The sequence below is a fragment of the Arvicola amphibius genome, chromosome 10, assembly GCF_903992535.2.
Source record: "Arvicola amphibius chromosome 10, mArvAmp1.2, whole genome shotgun sequence".
NCBI lineage: Eukaryota > Metazoa > Chordata > Mammalia > Rodentia > Cricetidae > Arvicola > Arvicola amphibius.
Window position 1 is genome coordinate 105,958,856 of NC_052056.1, and position 19,916 is coordinate 105,978,771.

Below are 19,916 nucleotides of genomic sequence, written 5' to 3' on the forward strand. Positions count from 1 at the left end.
GTTGGCTGAAAATAGCAAATTTTATTGTAGAGGTCAGAAAGGCATGCAAACTGTATTTGTAAAACAGTATGCAAAAAGACTTGAATTCAGTCTCCTGATTCCATTTTAGTCAGATGTTCAACCAGGAGCATAATGCATGCCAATAAGCATCAGACTGTCTTTGAAGAGTTTCTGTGTGAATGGTAATTAAGGAGCTAGCATGAGAGAAAATAATACCAAGACTCAAATTTCAGTGATATTTAAGTTAAATTATATCAAATACTTATAGAGTGCTTACTACTTTCTATCTATACAATGTAAAAATATAAAGATAAATAGGACCAGATAAGGCACTCATACTAAAGAATAAAAAGATGGAAGCTATAGGGAAAGTACCTAAAATAAGAATAGCTAGTATTACTGGTGACTTCTCTGGGCCATTTATTTTATGCTAGGTACTGTATACACATCATTTTTCAGTCCATGTAACAACCACAAGAAGGGAGTATAATTATATAAAATTTACAAACAAGCAAACTAAGACATGAATATAACCTGGCCAAATCCAGCCTGTAAAATGCAGAGGTGGAATGTGACTACATAGCCTTCACTTTTTCCAAGGTGAGGAAAAAGAGAAAGAGGATCACAATGGCCAACTGACGCTAAAACTGTATCTCAAATGACTCAAAGGGGTAAACTATATATATTTCCCAGCTCTGGCTGTCTAGAAGAGAAGTGATTTCCAGGGCTCAGAACACAGTAGGGAGAGGCAGTCTGCACAAAACTTCAAGTAACCCTGCATACCGAGCATAAGCTTGAACTGAGTATAAAATATGAACCGCCATCGGGTGCATCAATGTCATTCATGAGCAGCTGAGAACCTAGACCTATTTCAACCTACAATGAAGGGATGACTGGTCTGTCCTAGAAGGGTAACGTACAGTGTGGTACAGTGGGAAGCGGAAGGAAGGGACAAAAGCAAGGCATTTACAAAATGGTGTGAATTAAGAGAATCTACAATAATTCAAGTTAAGTATAGCTAGCAGGAGAGCAGCAGACATCTGTGACATCTGGAAGAAGGGCTGAAGAAAGGGAGAACATACACAAAGAAAGCCTCTGATCTGACCTGGGTAACTGAGCAGGTGCTAATCATGCTGTCCGTTAAGGCACAGAAGTGCCACAGCGACTGTCTTAGGAGTTGGCGGAGGGAGCACAGGGAAGGGAGGCATACTAGCAGCCGACATGAATGTTAGCTACACATGAGAACAAAGACCCAAGACAGTGCTGACATAGTACAATAAATATGCAAATCTGACTATTTTCCAGATACCACCAATGCCAGACTTACCTTTTCTATTCATTTAGCCATTGACACAAAGATAATGAAACTCTCATACTCACACATTTATACATATTTTTAAATACAGTTAAGTGAAAAGCAGCCATGGGAAGGTGCTGGCTTTTTAAAGCAGTGTACACATAATAAATGACAATTTGTGTTTTTCTCTATGTGACTGCAACTGGAAGACCAGAAGATGCACTTTCACCTCCCATGCACTCACCACTAACAGCTGCATGTTGTTTCAGGTACTCCCGCCTCACGGTGATATTCTTCACCAGGCACTGCCTAGCATGAGCTCGTCTCTCCTTCACAGGGTCTTTGGCACAAAGTGCACAGATGGCCATATACTCAAGTGGAAGTCGTAACCGGGAAAGCCCTTTGTGAAGTTTCTGAGCAAACACCTGTCTGACTTGATAGCACTCATCCTGTAAAGATAAAATGATCCCAGGTATTATCCACAAGGCAGTAAGAAGTTACTTCAGATGTGATCAAGTCGATAGACAATCCCTGAGTCAGTATTCATAACAGAGGATGTGACTCTGCCTCAAGGCTGGAATATTCAACTGAACCCAATAACTATCAGTTACATTTGTTAGACAACAATAAACATACTCTTAAAATAGATGAAACTAGGGTCAGATGGTAATGGCTCACACTTTTAATCCCAGCACTCAGGAGACACAGGCATGTGGATCTCTGTGAGTTCAAGGCTAGCCTGTCCTATAGAGCGAGTTCCAGGACAGATAGGCTGTCACACAGGGCAGCTAGGACTATCTTGAAAAACCAAACCAAACCAAACCAAAAAAAAAAAAAAAAAAAAAACACCAGAGGAAACTAGCACAGCTCTCCCAACTTAAAAAATACTAATAAAGTAAGGGGCTAAGCATATAGCTCAGCATAGCACTGGTATCTTAGGCAAAGTGTCTGATTATCTTATGACTTGCTTCACCCAGCCATCTCTCTCTAGCAAACTCCTTGTTCTTTAGGGCAACTCATTTACCTACTCAAAGCAGCATGTAACCTGTACCCTGTGCTGGCCCATGCTCTGAGCATTCTACATATCTTGAGCACAGATCAAAGCTGGTTTAGGTATCGGCCTTATTCATTTGCTGGTTCCTTGAAGACAGAAGAGTGCCTCTATGCACTCTTGTAGCACAGCAGCCAGCATACCACAGTGGATCAGAATTTTTTCTAAACTAAAGGAAACAGTTACAATGTGTCTCGATGACAAACACCTTCATAATTATACCCTCTCAGCTTGTGTGTTTTCTTATTATTACAACTTTAGGTACATCGTGTCTTCTGTCTGTAATGACCATTGGGTTCTTCTTCAAATCTAAGTCATGTGTTACACTTATCTTTACTATTCCTCCCTCTATAATACAGGGATTGATCCTTGAACCTCCAGAATGTTACACAAGAGCTCTACATTAGCTGGGTTCTATTCCTAGCACTTGGACATTTTCTGATTTTGTTCTTTCAAAGTTTTATTTTTATATGAATGTATGTTTTGCATGCATGTACATAATGTGTACTTGGTGTCTGTGGAGGCCAGAAGAGGGAGTAAGATCCCCTGGAACTGGAGTTACAAACAGTTGTGAGCCATCATGGGTGATGGGAACCAAACGTAGGTCTTCCAGTACTTTTGATGGGGAGCCATCTTGCCAGTCCCAGGTTTTTGGTTTTCCGACACAAGGTCTCATTATCCTACCAGCCAAGCCTCCTCAATGCTGAGATTATAGGCAGATACCATTATGCCTGCTTAATGCAGTTGGGATAGGCATGTGTTATATGCCTATCTTTAAGTTTTTATGGTACATAGTCCCTTTCATTTCATTTCAATTTCAGTATACCTACTACTTTTTAAAAAAACTATTCAAGTGTCCACAGAAATTCAATCTTTCTACTAACATACTCAATAAAGTTATCCTTCATCAGTACTGAGGAACAAATATATACATCTATTATGAAAATATCCAATTTACTACAAAAATGCCAATTTAAAACTTCATAGCCGAAGTCAACTATTTTAAACATATTCATCAGTGAATAGTCCATTCTTTCAAACTTATCCCACTTAGACACGCCACCCTTCTACTGAGACACATCTCTAATGACAGTTCTATCCCTCTCGCTAACAGCTCTGCATTTAATAGCCCAACGCAAACTTGTTACAAAGCCAACTTATTAATCACTTCAAAACCACCAGCCTTCAGTTATTAGTGACATAAAACTGTTAGTTCATAGACAAGGAGCTAACAATTAACAACAGAAGAGAGAAACTGAATGCATAGGGTGTTTCAAGAGGTACTACTAGGGAATTAAGAAGACAGGCACCCTACAAACATAAAATGTAAAATAAGGAATAGCAATACAGTTTTACCAAAAACAAACTCTCACAAAGGCAAACATTTATACTTTCATTTCAATTTTCAAAAAATTGGTTAAGTATATGAAAAAAATTACAAAGTTTTTTGCCTCACAATATAAAGCTGCAGTTGGAGTTAGTTCATCGTTACAAAGTTGATTTCGTCTTCACCATACCTCCGTCTACTTTCAGAGGCCTTCTGAACACAAATTACAAATCTAAGGTACAAATTTTAGTACCTTAGATGTAGTTGTACTTAGAAGTAGTGTACCTCACTGTATTATCAACACTCATCTCTATTTTCTACTCTAAGAGGCTGTTAGTTTTTGGAGGACTGTCACTATGACTTATTCAGCTTTGCATTTCCAGAATCTAGAACAATATATATTTCATAATAACACAAAGTAAAATTTTTCATGAACTGAATTTCAAATTCCAAACACCTAGGCAACTATTAAATGTGCTGTCATATAATTCTATTTCTAGTCCTTCACATTGAATGTCCATTCAAACTCACAATACTACTTTTAAAGAGCCTTAGCTCAAGAAAGAAAACAAACCACGTGTACAGAAAAAGTAAAAGCACAGGGCTAAGCTTTCTATGTAGCAGAGGAGTGAAAAATAAAACAAGACACTGCATCCAGTTAAGAAAACCAGGGCAAGTCTTGGGAAAGATCACATCTGAACCTTCACTGCCAAACAGAACTAAATGCAGCTGTGTGGAGATGGAAGGGTGGGACAAAAAACAGAGGCAACACAGCACAGCATAAATAAAAGTGCTCAGTTTCACCAAAATGAAATAGATGAAGAGTGGTATACTGTAAAGCAGTGGTTCTCCATCTTCCTCATGCTGCAATGTTTTCATACAATTCCTCATGTTGTAGTGACCCCAACTATAAGATTATTCTAGTTGCTACCTTGTAACTGTGATTTTGCTATTGTTATGAATCATAATGTAACACAGCTGTGTTTTCTGGTGGTCAGGGCTCACAGGTTAAGAACCAGTGCTATAGCCGGGCGGTGGTGGCACACACCTTTAATCCCAGCACTCGGGAGGCAGAGGCAGGCAGATCCTTGTGAGTTTGAGGTCCGTCTACAAGAGCTAGTTCCAGGACAGGCTCCAACGCTACAGAGAAACCCTGTCTTGAAAAACCGAAGAACCACTGCTATAAGGGTAATATTAGTATTAAATGCATTAAAGTATGTGTTTAGATCCAAAAAATACAGAAGCTTAAATGTCAGGTTATAAAATACATTTTGTTTTGTTTCTTTCTTTCAAACAAGTATGAATTCTTAAATGTGTCTGACCAGGAGAATAAAATGATGAGGACTGTGCTTAGGGAGATTTATCCCACACTAGACAGGTCTCCTACAGTCCTGGTGAGAGACTGCCCGGAGTCTGGAAGAGCACAGCGGCAGGACAGTTTCTGCATACCAGAAGGTAGCTCCAAGAGTCAAGGCTTCTGCACCAAGTGGAAAAACACCCAGGAAAGCAAGCTTAAGGTGTGCCTTTACATTTACTGATACATGAGTTTGTGTATTCTCACTTTTAAAAGATTTACTTTACTTAAAAAAAATTATTTTGAATACTTCTACTTTGAAACTGTCTACCCTAAGTCTTAAAAAATAAAAACTCAGGAACATAGCTTTTTGAATTTTTGATAATAGTTGTTCCTCCTTACTCACAGATTTCATATTTAGGGATTTGTATGCTCATTTATTTGTACTTCCAACATCAACACCTGCAGCAATGACCTAGTCATTGGAAAGAGATGTGCAGGGTATCAAACACAGAAGGATCCTGCTGTGCTCACCCCTAGAGAAAAGCCCAGCCTTGTTTCCCTGGTCTACCTGGTGACACACTTGTGCACAATGTTGTTCTTGTTGGTGACACATTTAAACAGCTCCCAACAAGTGATAAATGCAGCAGCCTAAGCACAAGACCACACTGTGCCTTACAGAGAAAAATGCAAGTGCCACAGTAAAGCCTCACTGAGGAAGGAGTGAGTGCAGCTGCCGCTTGTTCGCTCTGAGTTGAGTGTTAATCAGAGAGCTACGCATATAAACGAAGTGTTCTTAAGCAGACACACAGAAAGTAAGGCTGTACACTGACCAGCGGATGACAAGTTTGTGACCAGAGTCTTAAAGCAAGTGCCCTGCATCTCCTTAAGGAGCAATGGTTCAGTCAGTGCAAGACTCATCCAGTGCTTGTGGGAAATTTACAGACTAGAACAGCAATGCTAGGAAACAAAATGCCACTTAGAACTCCCAAGTGGTTCTCATGAAAGAAAACAAACATTCAAGGCTCTGACGCTATTGTAGCAAGTTCTTCCTATAAGCCCAAGAGCATATGACCGTATCCCCCACTAGCCACTGCCCTTACATTGATGGCTAGTGCACACAGCTGGTACTGCTCCAACGTGATGATCTCGTGGTAACAGGGCTCCTGTGCCAGCTTCACAATAGCACTCCCAGCAGCAAGCCTCAGGCGCGACATGTCTGGTTTACTAAAAGAGAAGCAAAACAATGTAAGCAAGACTTCCATGTGCTGGGGGGGTGGGGTGGAGTAGATCATTTTTACCTCATTCATCTAATGCTTAAAATAACTATCTATAAGAAGAAAGCAGAAAGTCCTAAGGTCTGAACAGTCTCTGAAATCTTAGGCCAAGGTGGTATTACAGGGGAGAGTTTTCTGGAAGGTGATGAGGTCAAGTGGGCAAAGCTCTCAGGACTTACAAAGAAGATGAAGGGGGGTGGAACTTGTTTATACTTTCTGCAATATGGGGCCACAATAGTCAGTCTACATATAGCACAGAGCTCTCAGAGAACCCAACCAAGGCCAAAGTCTTTTAAATAAGCTGGTGCCAGCTACGACTAAAGTAATTTAATTTTCTGATCCTATATATCCTAAGTTAAGCAGGAACAGAAGACATTTATTTGTATGTTGGCTTGCCTGTTAAATTTTAATTACAGTACTATTAATTTGTGTGTGTGATGTTTACTCATAGGCCATCATGAATGTCTTTACTTGGTAACTTGTCTACCACAACTACTGTACTAAACTTAAAACAAGCAGGTATAGTAGCTAAAATACTACCATAATAGGCATGCAGAAGTGAAATGGCTCACAATAAAAGCAATCAATAAATGACAGATCTGAATTTGAATGTGTGTAGTCTGGCTTCAATCTGTCAATTTTCTTAAGTTCTTAGGTTTAGCCAGGAATAATTGATATAAATAACTATATACGAAATAATGTAATTAATAAATTGAGACTAAATGTATCAATGCCAAGAATTTTCTCTGCCAGGCTGAGCTGACCAATACAAATTTATCTCAAATGCAATATGAATCTTAAGCCAAAATATCCTTATTATATATAAAATGGACATGTCTGAATTATTGAAGGGAAGCAACAAATTATAATAAAAGTGCTAAGCACATGAACTGTTTCTATAGTACTAAGTTTTATTTTTATTAACTCACTTCAGAAATATGTGTTGTTAAATTCTAGGAACAGGGGACACTATGAATAAAACATACAGGAGAACAGATTAAGGGTTGGGATGATGGCGCAGGGTTAATAGGTTTTGCCTAGCATGCAAGGTCCTAGGTTTGATGCCCAGCACAATCAAAATGAAAGGGAGATGGGGGAGATGGAAGAAGAGAATGAAGATGAAAAGGTAGAAAGCAGCCGTCACTCACTGCCTGGTTTTCTCATTAAAGAACTTAGATGTATTGAGGAGGGAAATTATTCTCCTATTTTTAGATTGCTAAGAAGTGTCACTAAACAGCACTTGAGACCAACTCGACATTTCAGCTAATGCTGATAAAATAATCCCTATTATCATCCACGTTCCTCTATGTTATGTAGTTCTGTGAATACTTCAAATATCCTAATATATTTAACTGCACCACAGTGGTATGCTAAGACAAGTAGGTGTAGGGGGCACTGAGAAGCTAAGTAACTTGGTTAGGTTCAGCTAACTAGAAAGTGCTAACAGCCAGGGTTTGAATGTAGTTTCAGGATCTGAATCTGAGTTCCAATCACAGTATATTCAGTTAACAAAATCAATGCTTCATTCCTTCATAGAAAAATGACATCATTTTGCATGGACTGTGCACAATCTCCCCACATACCTTCATTCAGCTCTAGATTACAAGGCAAACAGTGGCTATGCTGCATGGTATAGGAAATGGTAAGGGGAAGTCTATACACTCTCAGTACAGAAAAAATAATTGCCTTCTGGGTATTTTAGATCCATAGGTAGCTGAGCCCACAGATGTGGACTTATGAATAGAAAGCACTATAAATTATGTTTCATCATACAAACAAAAACAGCTCGTGTATTTTAAATAACAGGCACAGTACATTTTAAATTTTTTGTTTACTGTATTCTAAAAACAGACTCAATAACTTGTTTTTACCCTTGAAATACTAGCAAACTTGTTAAAGAGTAGTGACAGATCTCTGTACTAGTACTTATACATGGACTATGACAAAGAGCAAGGATCTATCACTTAAAATACTTGCAGTGTCTAGATGCCAGAACCCTATCAGAAATGTGACTGTTACATTGCAATAACCACCATGTAAAAGCATATTACAATAAGAATACCTGAATACCTATAAATTAATACTAATTATTTTTTAAAAAAGAAATTCTAACATATAAGTTACAGCAGGAGTTGAAACACTATACAACCCAAGTATCTGGAAGCAATAACTACATACCTAATTTTCCCCTGTTCTGTCAAATCTCCATCACTATGCAATATGGTTGTTAGTAATCTGAGGGTAGAGGTTCCTGATTTACTGTGATTATTTTTCATTCCAAGTAGCCATCGAACCATCATTTTAATAGCCTGAATCTATTTAAAAGACAAATTGACCAATAAGCATTGTTATGTTTAAAGAATTTCCATATCAACTTTAAAAAATAGAAAAACGAGCATACATCTTAAGACAAAATAAATTATTCCATTCTTTATACAGGAAGATAACACAGTCTTTTAAAGTTAGAGTTGTTTCAACCTCCAGGAAAGTGGCAAAAAAAAGAACAAAAAAACAAAACAAAACCCATTTCACTAAAGATGAGTTCTTTTGTTGCTATTAACTTTAATGTTTCCCAAGTGTGCACCTCAGCTTTTAGGACCTAGAATTAGAATCATGCTAACTTTCCTAAACAGAGGAAGTTCCCACCTGCCTACCTAAGAATTGATACGGCCTTTAGACATCGTATGATGTTGAAGACGTGAGTACTTCTGCACTTACTAGTCTTTGGCATACCTCTCTATGTACTGTTTTTTGACTTATCTCAGCTTTCTAAGAAACAGAGACAACAAAAACTGAGCTTGACCAGTGCGAGTACAGAGTGTCCCAAAGACGCCTTTCCTGGGTACCTGCTGAGCGCACACTCAGCCTGAATAGCCTGTCTTCTCATTCAGTGCTGTCTCTATGACACAAGACTGATGCTTTAGACTAATGTTGAGACCCAAATGCAACAAGTATCATTCAGTGATAGAACTACAGATGCAAAGAAGGGCTGCTCTACAAGAGTGCAGACACATCAGAATCTGAGGCTGCAGCAACATGCTAACGTTAGCTCAAGATACAGAGCACAACCAAATACATTCAAAGAGAAAGAGGCAGAATAGACAATGTGGGAGTGAGCCCAGAAGGGTGGTAAGAAATTCTTTAAAAAAAAAAAAGTCAACATTCAGTATATGTGCTCCTAGCTTTTAAGTCTTGACAAATACACTGAAATGAAGTTGACATGTATCACATGACTTTAATAAATTGATGCTCTGTATTTTAGTAACAATTCCTTATGTATAAACCCAAATTCAAGAATTCTTAATTTTTTTAAATAAAAATTTATTAAATCCCAAGGAAAAGATAATTTTAGAATCTGGATTAGCATTATTACTGAAGAGAAGTATATCCAGAAAAAGACACTAGTCACTCCATTAAAAGGCTAATTTCTAAGAAGCAGAAATATGGAAGGAGCTTTCAAATTTTTTTCCCCTCAAACTAGGTTATATATGCTAATGCTCACAAGGCCCTGGGTTGCACATCATTGTCCTACAACCTCACAATACATGAAATACTATAACACAATAAAGGCAAATTCTTGACTTTAATAGACACCTACATCACATCTATTACTTGATACAGTGAAGATACCAAGACAAATAAATCTATGTATGTTACTCACTTTGACCATTGTCTCAGGAGAGACTTCTTCATCTGGGACCCAAAGCTTAGTTGTTTTTTTTCCTGGAAGCTAGACAAAAGGTAGAAACATTAAAACATAAGCGTGAATTCTTATGTTCAATTAATATATACTGAATAAGAGAATAAGTGAATGACTCACCTACCAGGTGAACTGCCCCCTCTCTAGATTCTGTTCCCCGACAAAACCCAACCTGCAGCCTTCGCCCTTGCCCTCCCATTACATTATCCCTATTTCTGCTGGGCCCTGCCCCAAACCCCAGCAGACTTCCACTGCCAAAATATAAGCAACACCAGACAGAAGAACAGAGACCCACTGCTACAACAAAGGCCAAGCTAACCACAGAAGGCCTGTTCCCAACCTGGACAGAGATTACCCACTAGATTAGAGGTCATGCTAGCTGCCAGAAATCCAGGCCACAAGGACCAGAAAACTAAAGAAACAGAAACAAAGGACCAAAACACCCAACCAACAAAAACTCAGAAATCAATAAACATGACCTATAATCGTCAAAAACCCAGATGCATGAACACCAACAATACCCAGCTATCCTATGACAGCTATATCTGAAAATGCCAACACAGCCAAAGCACCAGAAATGACCATAAAACCAATTTTATTAAGATGGCAGCGGTCTTTAAGAGGAAATAAAAAAAAAATTACTTTAAAGAAACTGAGGAAAACACAACCAAAAACTTGGAAGAAATTAATAAATCCCTTAAAGAATGCCAAAAAAGCCAAGAAAAAACAAACATAGGAGAGAAACTATTCAAGACCTGGAAACTGAAATAGAAGCAACAAAGAAAATACAAACTGAGGGAATTCTGAAAATGGAAAATCTGGGTAAGCAAACAGGAACGACAGACGCAGGTATCACCAATAGAATATAAGAGATAAAAGAATATCAGGCACTGAGATACAATAGAAGAAATAAATTCATTGGTCAAAAAAAATGCTAAATCTAAAAAACTCCTAGTACAAAAAATCCAGGAAAACTGGAACCAAAGCTAAAAATAATAGAAGGAGAAGAATCCTAGTTCAAATACTCGGAACACAAGCTGGGCGTTGGTGGTTTAAGCCTTTAACCCCAGCACTTAGGAGGGAGAGACAGGCAGATCTCTGTGAGTTCACAAACAGTCTAGTCTACAAAGGGAGTTCCAGGACAATCAGAGCTGCTACAAAATACAAAACAAAACAATAAAAACCTAGAAAAACAGATTTAGCAAAATCATAGAAGAAAATGTTTCTAGAGAAAGACATGTCTATAGGGGCTGGAGAGATGGCTCAGTGGTTAAGAGCATTGCCTGCTCTTCCAAAGGTCCTGAGTTCAATTCCCAGCAACCACATGGTGGCTCACAACCATCTGTAATGAGGTCTGCTGCCCTCTTCTGGCCTGCAGACATACACACAGACAGAGTATTGTATACATAATAAATAAATAAATATTTAAAAAAAAAAAAAAAAAAAAAAAAAAAAAGACATGTCTATAAAGGCACAAGAAGCTTACAGAACTCCAAATAGATTGGACCAGGAAAAAAAAAGTTCCCATGTCACATAATAATCAAAACACTAAACATACAGAATAAAAAAGATGATTAGAAACTGTAAAGAAAAAAGGCCAAGTATAATATAAAAGCAGACCTATCAGAATTACACACTAAAAGCCAGAAGGGCCTTGACAGATGTCTTACAGACTTTAAAAGACCACAGATACCAGCCCAGACTACTATACCCAGCAAAACTTTCAATCACCATAGATGGAGATAGCAAGGTATTTCATGACAAAGTCAAATTTAAACAATATCTATCCACAATTCCAGCCCTACAGAAGGTACTATAAGGAAAACACTAACCCAAGGAAGTTTTAACTACACACTTACAAAAACACAGGCAATATATAATCTCACACCAGCAAAATCCAAAGAAGGGAAACACACACACTACCACCAACAACAACAAAGTAAAGGGAGTTAACAATTACTGGTCATTAATGTCCCTCAGTATCAGTGAACTCAATTTCCGAATAAAAAGGCACAGGTTAATAGAATGGATATGAAAACAGGATCCATGCTTCTGCTGCATACAAGAAAACACACCTTAACATCAAGGATAGACATTACCTCAGAGTAATGGGTTGGAAAAAGAATTTCTAATTAAATGGACCTAAGAAGCAAGTAGCTATTCTAGTTTCTGAAAAATAGACTTCAACCCAAAAGTAATCAAAAGAGATGGAGAAGGACTTTTCAAACTCATTAAAGAAAAAAAAAATTCACAGGCTGGAGAGATGGCTCAGTGGTTAAGAGCACTGTTTGCTCTTCCAGAGGTCCTGAGTTCAATTCCCAGCAACCACATGGTGGCTCACAACCATCTGTAATGAGATCTGGCGCCCTCCTCTGGTGTGCAGGCATACATGGAGGCAGAATGTTATATACATAATAAATAAATAAATCTTTAAAAAAATTCACCAAGATGACATTTCAGTTCTGAACATCTATGCCTCAAAAGCAATGGACACACACATTTGCAAAAGAAACATTACTAAATGTGTTAGTCACATCAAACCACATCGATTAACAGTATGAGACTTCAATACCCCACCCTTACCAACGGACAGGTCATCCAGTCAGAAACTAAACAGAGAAATAATGGGTCTAGCAGACATTATAAATCAAATGGATCTAACATACATCTACAGAACATGTCACCCAAAAAAGAATATGCATTCTTCTCAGCAGCTCATGGAACCCTCTCCAAAACTGACCACATACTCAGTTGCAAAACAAGTCTCAACAGATACTAGAAAACTGAAAAAAAAATCCCCTGTACCTTATAAGACCATCATGGATTAAAACTGAAATTCAACAACACAAACAATAAAAAGCCTACAAGCTCGTGGAAACATTCTCTACTGAATTGCCACTGGATCCAGGAAGAAATAAAGAAATCAAGCATTTCCTAGAATTGAATGAAAATGAATGAAAACTCACGGGGCACAATGAAAGCGGTGCTGAGAGGGAGTTCACAGCACTAATTGTCTTCATAGCGAATCTGGAAAGATCTCATACCAGCAACGTAACAGCACACCTGAAAGCTCTAGGACAACAACAAAAGCCAAACACACCTAAGAGGTGTAGATGACAGAAAATGACCAAACTCAGGCCTAAATCAATAACATAGAGAGTTGGTTCTTTTGAGAAAAATCAACAAGATAGACAAATCATTATCCAAATTAACTAAAACACAGATAATGTATGAATGAACAAAATCAGGAATGAAAGGGGGATATAAGAAACACCAAGGAAATCCAAAGAATCATTAAGTTATACTTCTAAAACCTGTACTCCACAAAATTGAAAAATTTCTCCATAAACACCACTTACCAAACTTAAAGCAAGATCAGATAAACAATTTAAATAGACTTATAACCCCTAAGGAAATAGAAGCAGTCATTAAAAGTCTCCCAACCAAAAATAAAGCTCAGGGCCAGATGGTTTTAGTGCAGAATTCTACCAGACTTTCAAAGAAGAGCAAAACACAATACTCCTCAAATTATTCCACAACACCTTTCAGAAAGGCCAAGATGTAAAATACAAGTGATATAGAGGATGTGGGGCAAGGGGAATACTTCTCCAGTGCTGGTGGGAGTACATACTTGTACAGCCACTTTGATAATCAATATGGTGGTTTCTCCAAAAATTGGGAATCAATCAACCTCAAAACCTAGCTATACCACTATTGGACATACTACAAGGACACTTGCTCAACTATGCTCATAGCAGCTTTATTTGTAATGGTCAGAAAGTAGACCACCAATATATATTTCCCTCAAATGAAGACGATTTGGTATATTTACACATGGACTATTACTCAGCTCTTAAAAACAATGACATCAAGCCTGGGGGTGGTGGCGCACGCCTTTAATCCCAGCACTCGGGAAGCAGAGGCAGGCAGATCTCTGAGTTCGAGGCCAGCCTGGTCTACAAGAGCTAGCTCCAGGACAGGCTCTAGAAACTACAGGGAAACCCTGTCTCGAAAAACAAACAAACAAACAAACAAACAACAACAACAAAAAAAACAATGACATCAGGAAATCTGCTGGTAAATGGTTGGAACTAGAAAAGATTATCCTGAGTGAGGTAACCCAGACCAGAAAGAGAAACGTGGTATGTACTCACTTAAATGTGGATATTAGAGGTTAACCAAAGGATAACTACGCTATAATTCACAGACCCAGAGAAGCTAAGTAACAAGGAGGGCTCAAGGCAGGGACACATGAATCTCACTGTGATGGGAAAATAAAACAGACATTGCTGTCGGGGGTGGGGTCCTGGAGGGGGCGTGTGGAACAGGAGGATCAGATGGAGGGAGGATGGAGGGAGACAGGACTTGGAGAGACAAATGGAATCTGAGGCATCTCTGGGAAGATCTAGAAACCTAGTACAATGGAATCTCTCAGGAATCTGAGGGTGACCCTAGCTATGACTCCTAGTCATGGATTACAGAGCCTGAACCAACCATCTCCTGTAACCAGTCAAGACTTCAAGTGGAGGGATTAGGACACCAACCCAGCCACAAAACTTTTGGCCTGTATCTATCCTGCCTGAAAGATGTGCTGGAGTAAATGTGATGCAGAAATTGAGGGAGAGGTCAACCAAAAACTGGTCCAGCTTGAGACTCATATCATGAGAGAGAGCTCATTTTGCTATACCCATAGACTGATGTCTAGCCATCAGAGAGGCTTCATCCAGCAACTTATGGAAACTGATACAGAGACCTACAGCCAAACATTAGGTGGGGCTCAGGGAATCCTGTGGAAAAAGGGAAGGAAGAATTGTAGGAGCCAGGAGTCAAGAACACCACAAGAAAATCCACTAATTAACCTGGGCTCATAGAGCCTCAAAGAGACTGACCTAAGCCGTCTGCATATATGTTACAGGTATGTAGCTTGATCTTCTTGTGGGACCCTAACAATGGGAGCAGAGGCTGTTTCTGACTTTTAGGACCCTTTGCCCCTATCTACACTCGATACACTATGGCTGGCTGATATCCATGACAAGAAGCAGAAGAGGAGTGGACAGGGTAGGGGACCTGGGAAGAGAGAAAGGAGGGGAAATTTTGGCAGGGATGCAAAAACAAAAAACAAAATATATAAAAAAAATTTACTGAACAAAAATATTTTTTTACCTTTCTAACAATGATTGACAATATTTAGGATTCATCTAACCCCATTTACTAAATAGGCCTGAAAGCAAAATTCTCACCAGCACCTGACCGAAACATTTGAATATCCTTTGCAGGTGTGGGTCAGGATTGATTTTTTTTAACACAAAATCTACTTTGTAGACCCTTTCAAAAGATTGATGATTCAATTATTTAGGCCAGCAGGCAAAGACAAGGATAAAAATCCTAAGAAGAGTGTGTGCATTTGTGTTCATGTGGCACTTGTGTATCTAGAGGCAAGAAGTCAACTTCAAACGTTATCCCCAGAAGCTGTTCAACTTGTTATTCGACACAAGGTCTCTCCATAGAACCTGGGGTGGTCTACCTATGTCCAAGTAGCTGGCTGTGGGATCACACCAGCTTTGTGGCTGTGAACACAAGCCCACACACCTGGTTGCTATGTGAGTGTGTCAGACTCTGCTCTCCATGCTGTGTGTGAAGCAAACACTCAATGAGCTTCCTCACAAGACACAAGAAATGTAGTTCTAAACAAGAGAAAAGGTATTTTAAAAGCTCTTAGCCAGACTTTGTGGTATAAGTCTGTAACTCAGCTACTTAGGAGACTGAGACAAGTTCAAGGCCTGCCCAGGCTATAGGATATATATATATATATATAGGCTATAGGCGGATCTCTGTGAGTTCGAGGCCAGCCTGGTCTACAAGAGCTAGCTCCAGGACAGGCTCTAAAAAAGCTGCAGAGAAACCCTGTCTCGAAAAACCAAAAAAAAAAAAAAAAAAGAAAGAAAGAAAAAAAAAAGGCTGTTTTAGCAAGAAATGGATATAAAGTCAAAACATAGTGCATAATTTAAAAAAATGTAATTAGTACCTAAGTTCTGTAAGAGTATACAGAATTCCCTTTTAAGAGAAAACTGTGCTAACGAAAGACATCTTATAGATAAACAAAGAAAAGGGATGACAAGCAGAAAGTAAGAACGCTCAATAAACTGTGAAGGAATGTCTGATAATCCCAATGAGAACTACAGAAGTTGAGAGGGCTTCTCTGTGACACAAAACCAAAAACCAATTCTGGATGGACTAAAACTTTTAATAACAAAAAGCAAGCTTAAAGCTCAAAACATGGAGACTATTTTATGACATTAAAGCAGAGTAAGTTACTTACACAGGATGTGAAAACAATAAGAAAAATGATAAATTTAAAACTTTTATTCAAAGTACAACACAAAGAGGGTGAAAATATACACTGTAAATGAGACCTTATGACTGTTCTGCAACATGTATACAGCAAAGATTGCCTAACATGTAAAGGACACTGTAAGTAGTTGAAAAAAGAAGGCAACCTAAGTGCTAATTAACCAAAGCAACTTAACTAGTGACAAAGAAAATGCAAATTAAGAATATAACTTTGTATCTATTAGGTGGGCAGAGACTAAGCCATCTGATAACTGAGAAATGGTACAGCAGTGAACCCAGAGTTAAGGATGTCTGCACAGAGCACATGACAGATTGTTGCAAAACTCAAGAACAAACAAAATTAAAGAAATATGCTAGCCAGACAGGTATGAGGTGATAAATATGAAGTGATTTATTTTAGGCTGAGGAACAAACTCCAAATTCTGAACAGGAAGGAAATAGAAAGTAAGGATTACCGAGCAATAAAACCATGAGTGAATGGTATTATTAAATATAAGTTGGATAAATGTAACAATTTTCTTTTGCCCATATACTATATGACTTAAAACAGGACACATTGTTAAGGTTAATGGCGACATAAAGGAATTTAATTTCTGACAGGACAGAACTAGATTATTTTTAACAATTTTCCTACTGGAACAATTAGAAGGGTAGACCAGATGGTTTTTTCAAGTCAGAATATAGGCATAAAGATTTACCAAAGTAGTAACAATTAGCAGGGCAGATGCTCAGAAGAAGGGATCCATCAAGAGAGTTGAGCCTGTCATTGAGATTACTTTTCTGACTAAAGTGATTTCTTGCTCTAAAAGTGGAAGAGGCCAGGCAGTGGTGGCGTACACCTTTAATCCCAGCACTCGGGAGGCAGAGGCAGATGGATCTCTGTGAGTTCGAGGCTAGCCTGGCCTTCAAGAGCTAGTTCCAGGACAGGCACCAAAGCTACAGAGAAACCTTGTCTTAAAAAAGCAAAAAATAAACAAATAAACAAATAAACACAAAAAACAAACACAAACAAAAACAAAACAACAACAAAGAAAGTGGAAGAGTAGGACGATGAGAGGTCCACTAATCCTGTCATCATGTCATAGGGCTTAAGGGGTAAAATTAGGAATCATGGGCCCAGTATCTGGGAGTTTTAGGGAGCTCCCAAATAAATACACCCTAGACACAAAGAAAAGACAGCAACTTATAAATAACCGAAGCCAAGGATAGGTGAACCTCAATAGTACTAGCAACACACGAGCTTCTGGGTTAGATCCCCAGCACCAGAAAAACAAAACCACTGATCAAAAAAGCCTGAAGTCCAGTTTCCAGTTAGACCAAAATGATTTGACAAGAGCTAATTATTTGCCAGAAGTGAGACCAAATCCACATCGCTGAATATGAATTTGAGGCCCTCAAATTATCTCTACTTCTCATATTAAGAAGTAAATTAGGCTAGGATGTAGCTCAGTGGCAAAGTGCTTGCCCCACAAGATCCTAGGTTCAATCTTTAGTATTAGGTATAGTGATCTACAATTTTAATTCCAGTACTCAAGAGCACAAGCAAGCAGCTCTCTGTGAATTCAAGCCCGAACTTGTCCACATGGCCAGTTAAAGCCACCCAGGGCCACATAGTAGATCCTATCTGTCTCCTCCCCCAAAATCTACCACTTAATCAAAACTCCATGTCCTTATATAATTTAATACAACTAGGTGTTATTTTACAACTCTTCAGGGGTCTATTTCAGATCAAATGCCCATGTTTAAACAAAAATGTGCCAATGTTACTTTATTTCTGATGAAAATCTTAAATGAAAGCAACCAAGTAGAAGTGTTGTTATGTATTCCACCTCTCTTTAATATAAATTACATATAGAACACTATGGAGATAAATCTAAAAACCTAACTCACCCGGTCATTCATGAGAAGGTCCTTCACAATGAAAGTTGCTACCAAAGACTTCAGAGGAGCAGCAAACTGATCAGGAGCGAGAAGCGCAATATGACCAATAGTGACCAGTGGTGTTATGAGGTGTTCCAGATTGCTTGGATCTAGACTCTTATGCAGAGGCTGGAAATGAAGGATAGAAAACATATTCACTTCTCTATAAACTGCTTCTGTATTTTACCTTTGAATTATGAACACTACAGAAGTTTTAGATCCTATGTAAGTAGCAACTCAACGGATGTTTAGAAGACATTAAGCTCAAACAGTTTCAATCCTGTTCAACTCACATTTTAGCAATAGGTAAAAAAGCATTTCAGCATCAATCGTATTTTATAGCATATATCTTATGACCATGTATATGAATGTCAAAGACTGCTAGGGCTAATCAATATCCATTCTGCTCTTCTTTCCAAAGCATAAAGAAGATTCCACGTTGCAGTTTCTTCTGCAGTTGGAGGAGGCTGTGTGTGATCTGGTCAAAGAAGTGGGAATGAAAATGAAGTAGGCCACGCTTGCCTGCACTAAGGCAGAATAAGCACTGTGTCTTCTCCATGAGTACATACTCTACTTACTTGACTTAGGTCCAGCAGGCAGGACTCCAGTAGGAACACAATGAAAGAATATGTGCCTCTAAGCTTTTGAACACTAAAATTGAATTTTCAGTAGTGAAACAAATTTTTTCTATGTATAGTTAACTGAATTTTGGGTGTTTTGAAAATCATAACATCAAATACTAAATTCTATAACAAGATTATATTTCATCTGATGTAAAACCAAACCATTACTATCTTATTACAATAAAAGAATGTCACACTCACTTAGAATGATAACTGAAGAGTGTTGTTAAACCTTAGAAACAGGAAAATCAGAAGAGATACTAAATTACATATGCCATCATTTAAGCGTTAAGGAGGAAGACAACAAAATGTGTGTTTGTTACAGCCTTACTTGTGTATGAATAAAATATCTCTAGAAAAGTAATTAGCGACAACATATGGCATCCGCGGAAAGTAAAAGCTGGCTATATTGGAAAGAGGGTACTTATCAGAATACCAATGCTTCATTTTAATGAAAATATGAGGGCTTACTGGTTCAGTTGGCAAAGTGCTTAACGCATAAGCATCAACAACTGAATATGGACCATCAACACTATATAAATAAAAAGGCTGAGATCATCTGTGATTCCAACGCTGTAAGGGCAGACAGGAGCAGCCCTGAGGTTATGTGGAAAGTTAGTATAGCTGAATGAATGAGCTCCAGATTCAATGAGAGACCCTATTTCAAAAGTCATGGTGCAAAGCAATTGAGGATGACATGCAGTGTTGACCTCTGATCTCTACAAGCATGGCGCACACATATGCACACACATAAACACAAAGGAACACATACACAAAAGGCAAATGAGGGTTCTATGTTCTAACACTGTACATCAACTTGACAAGCAATAAAAACTATGATTTTCCAACACACAAGGGCAATATGAGATTTCAGCAAGAACAACAAGAACATTTGATAACTTGACCTTTTGCTATTCCAGGTCATTTCCCTCAATATTTCTACTGTGTCCATACCTAAGTATCACTCTGCTGGTCACACTATAAACAATACATGGTTGCATAAATATGTTTTTAATTATTATTACTGCTAGTTGATAATTTTCCACAATACATCAATGATATTATTTTTGAAAAAA

General features: G+C 38.3%; 1 protein-coding gene across 6 annotated transcripts in view; it reads right to left on the reverse strand.

Moving 5' to 3' along the window:
* Pds5b (PDS5 cohesin associated factor B) overlaps positions 1–19,916 on the reverse strand; it is a 152,903-nt gene that overhangs the window by 17,625 nt on the left and 115,362 nt on the right. For all 6 annotated transcript variants that reach the window (XM_038345932.2, XM_038345930.2, XM_038345933.2 and 3 more), the window contains exons 21-25: positions 18,188–18,346; positions 9,908–9,976; positions 8,425–8,561; positions 6,073–6,196; positions 1,542–1,746 (exon numbers count right to left, since the gene is read on the reverse strand). In XM_038345932.2, the coding sequence (XP_038201860.1) occupies positions 1,542–1,746; positions 6,073–6,196; positions 8,425–8,561; positions 9,908–9,976; positions 18,188–18,346 (694 nt within the window). The remainder of the gene's footprint in view (positions 1–1,541; positions 1,747–6,072; positions 6,197–8,424; positions 8,562–9,907; positions 9,977–18,187; positions 18,347–19,916) is intronic.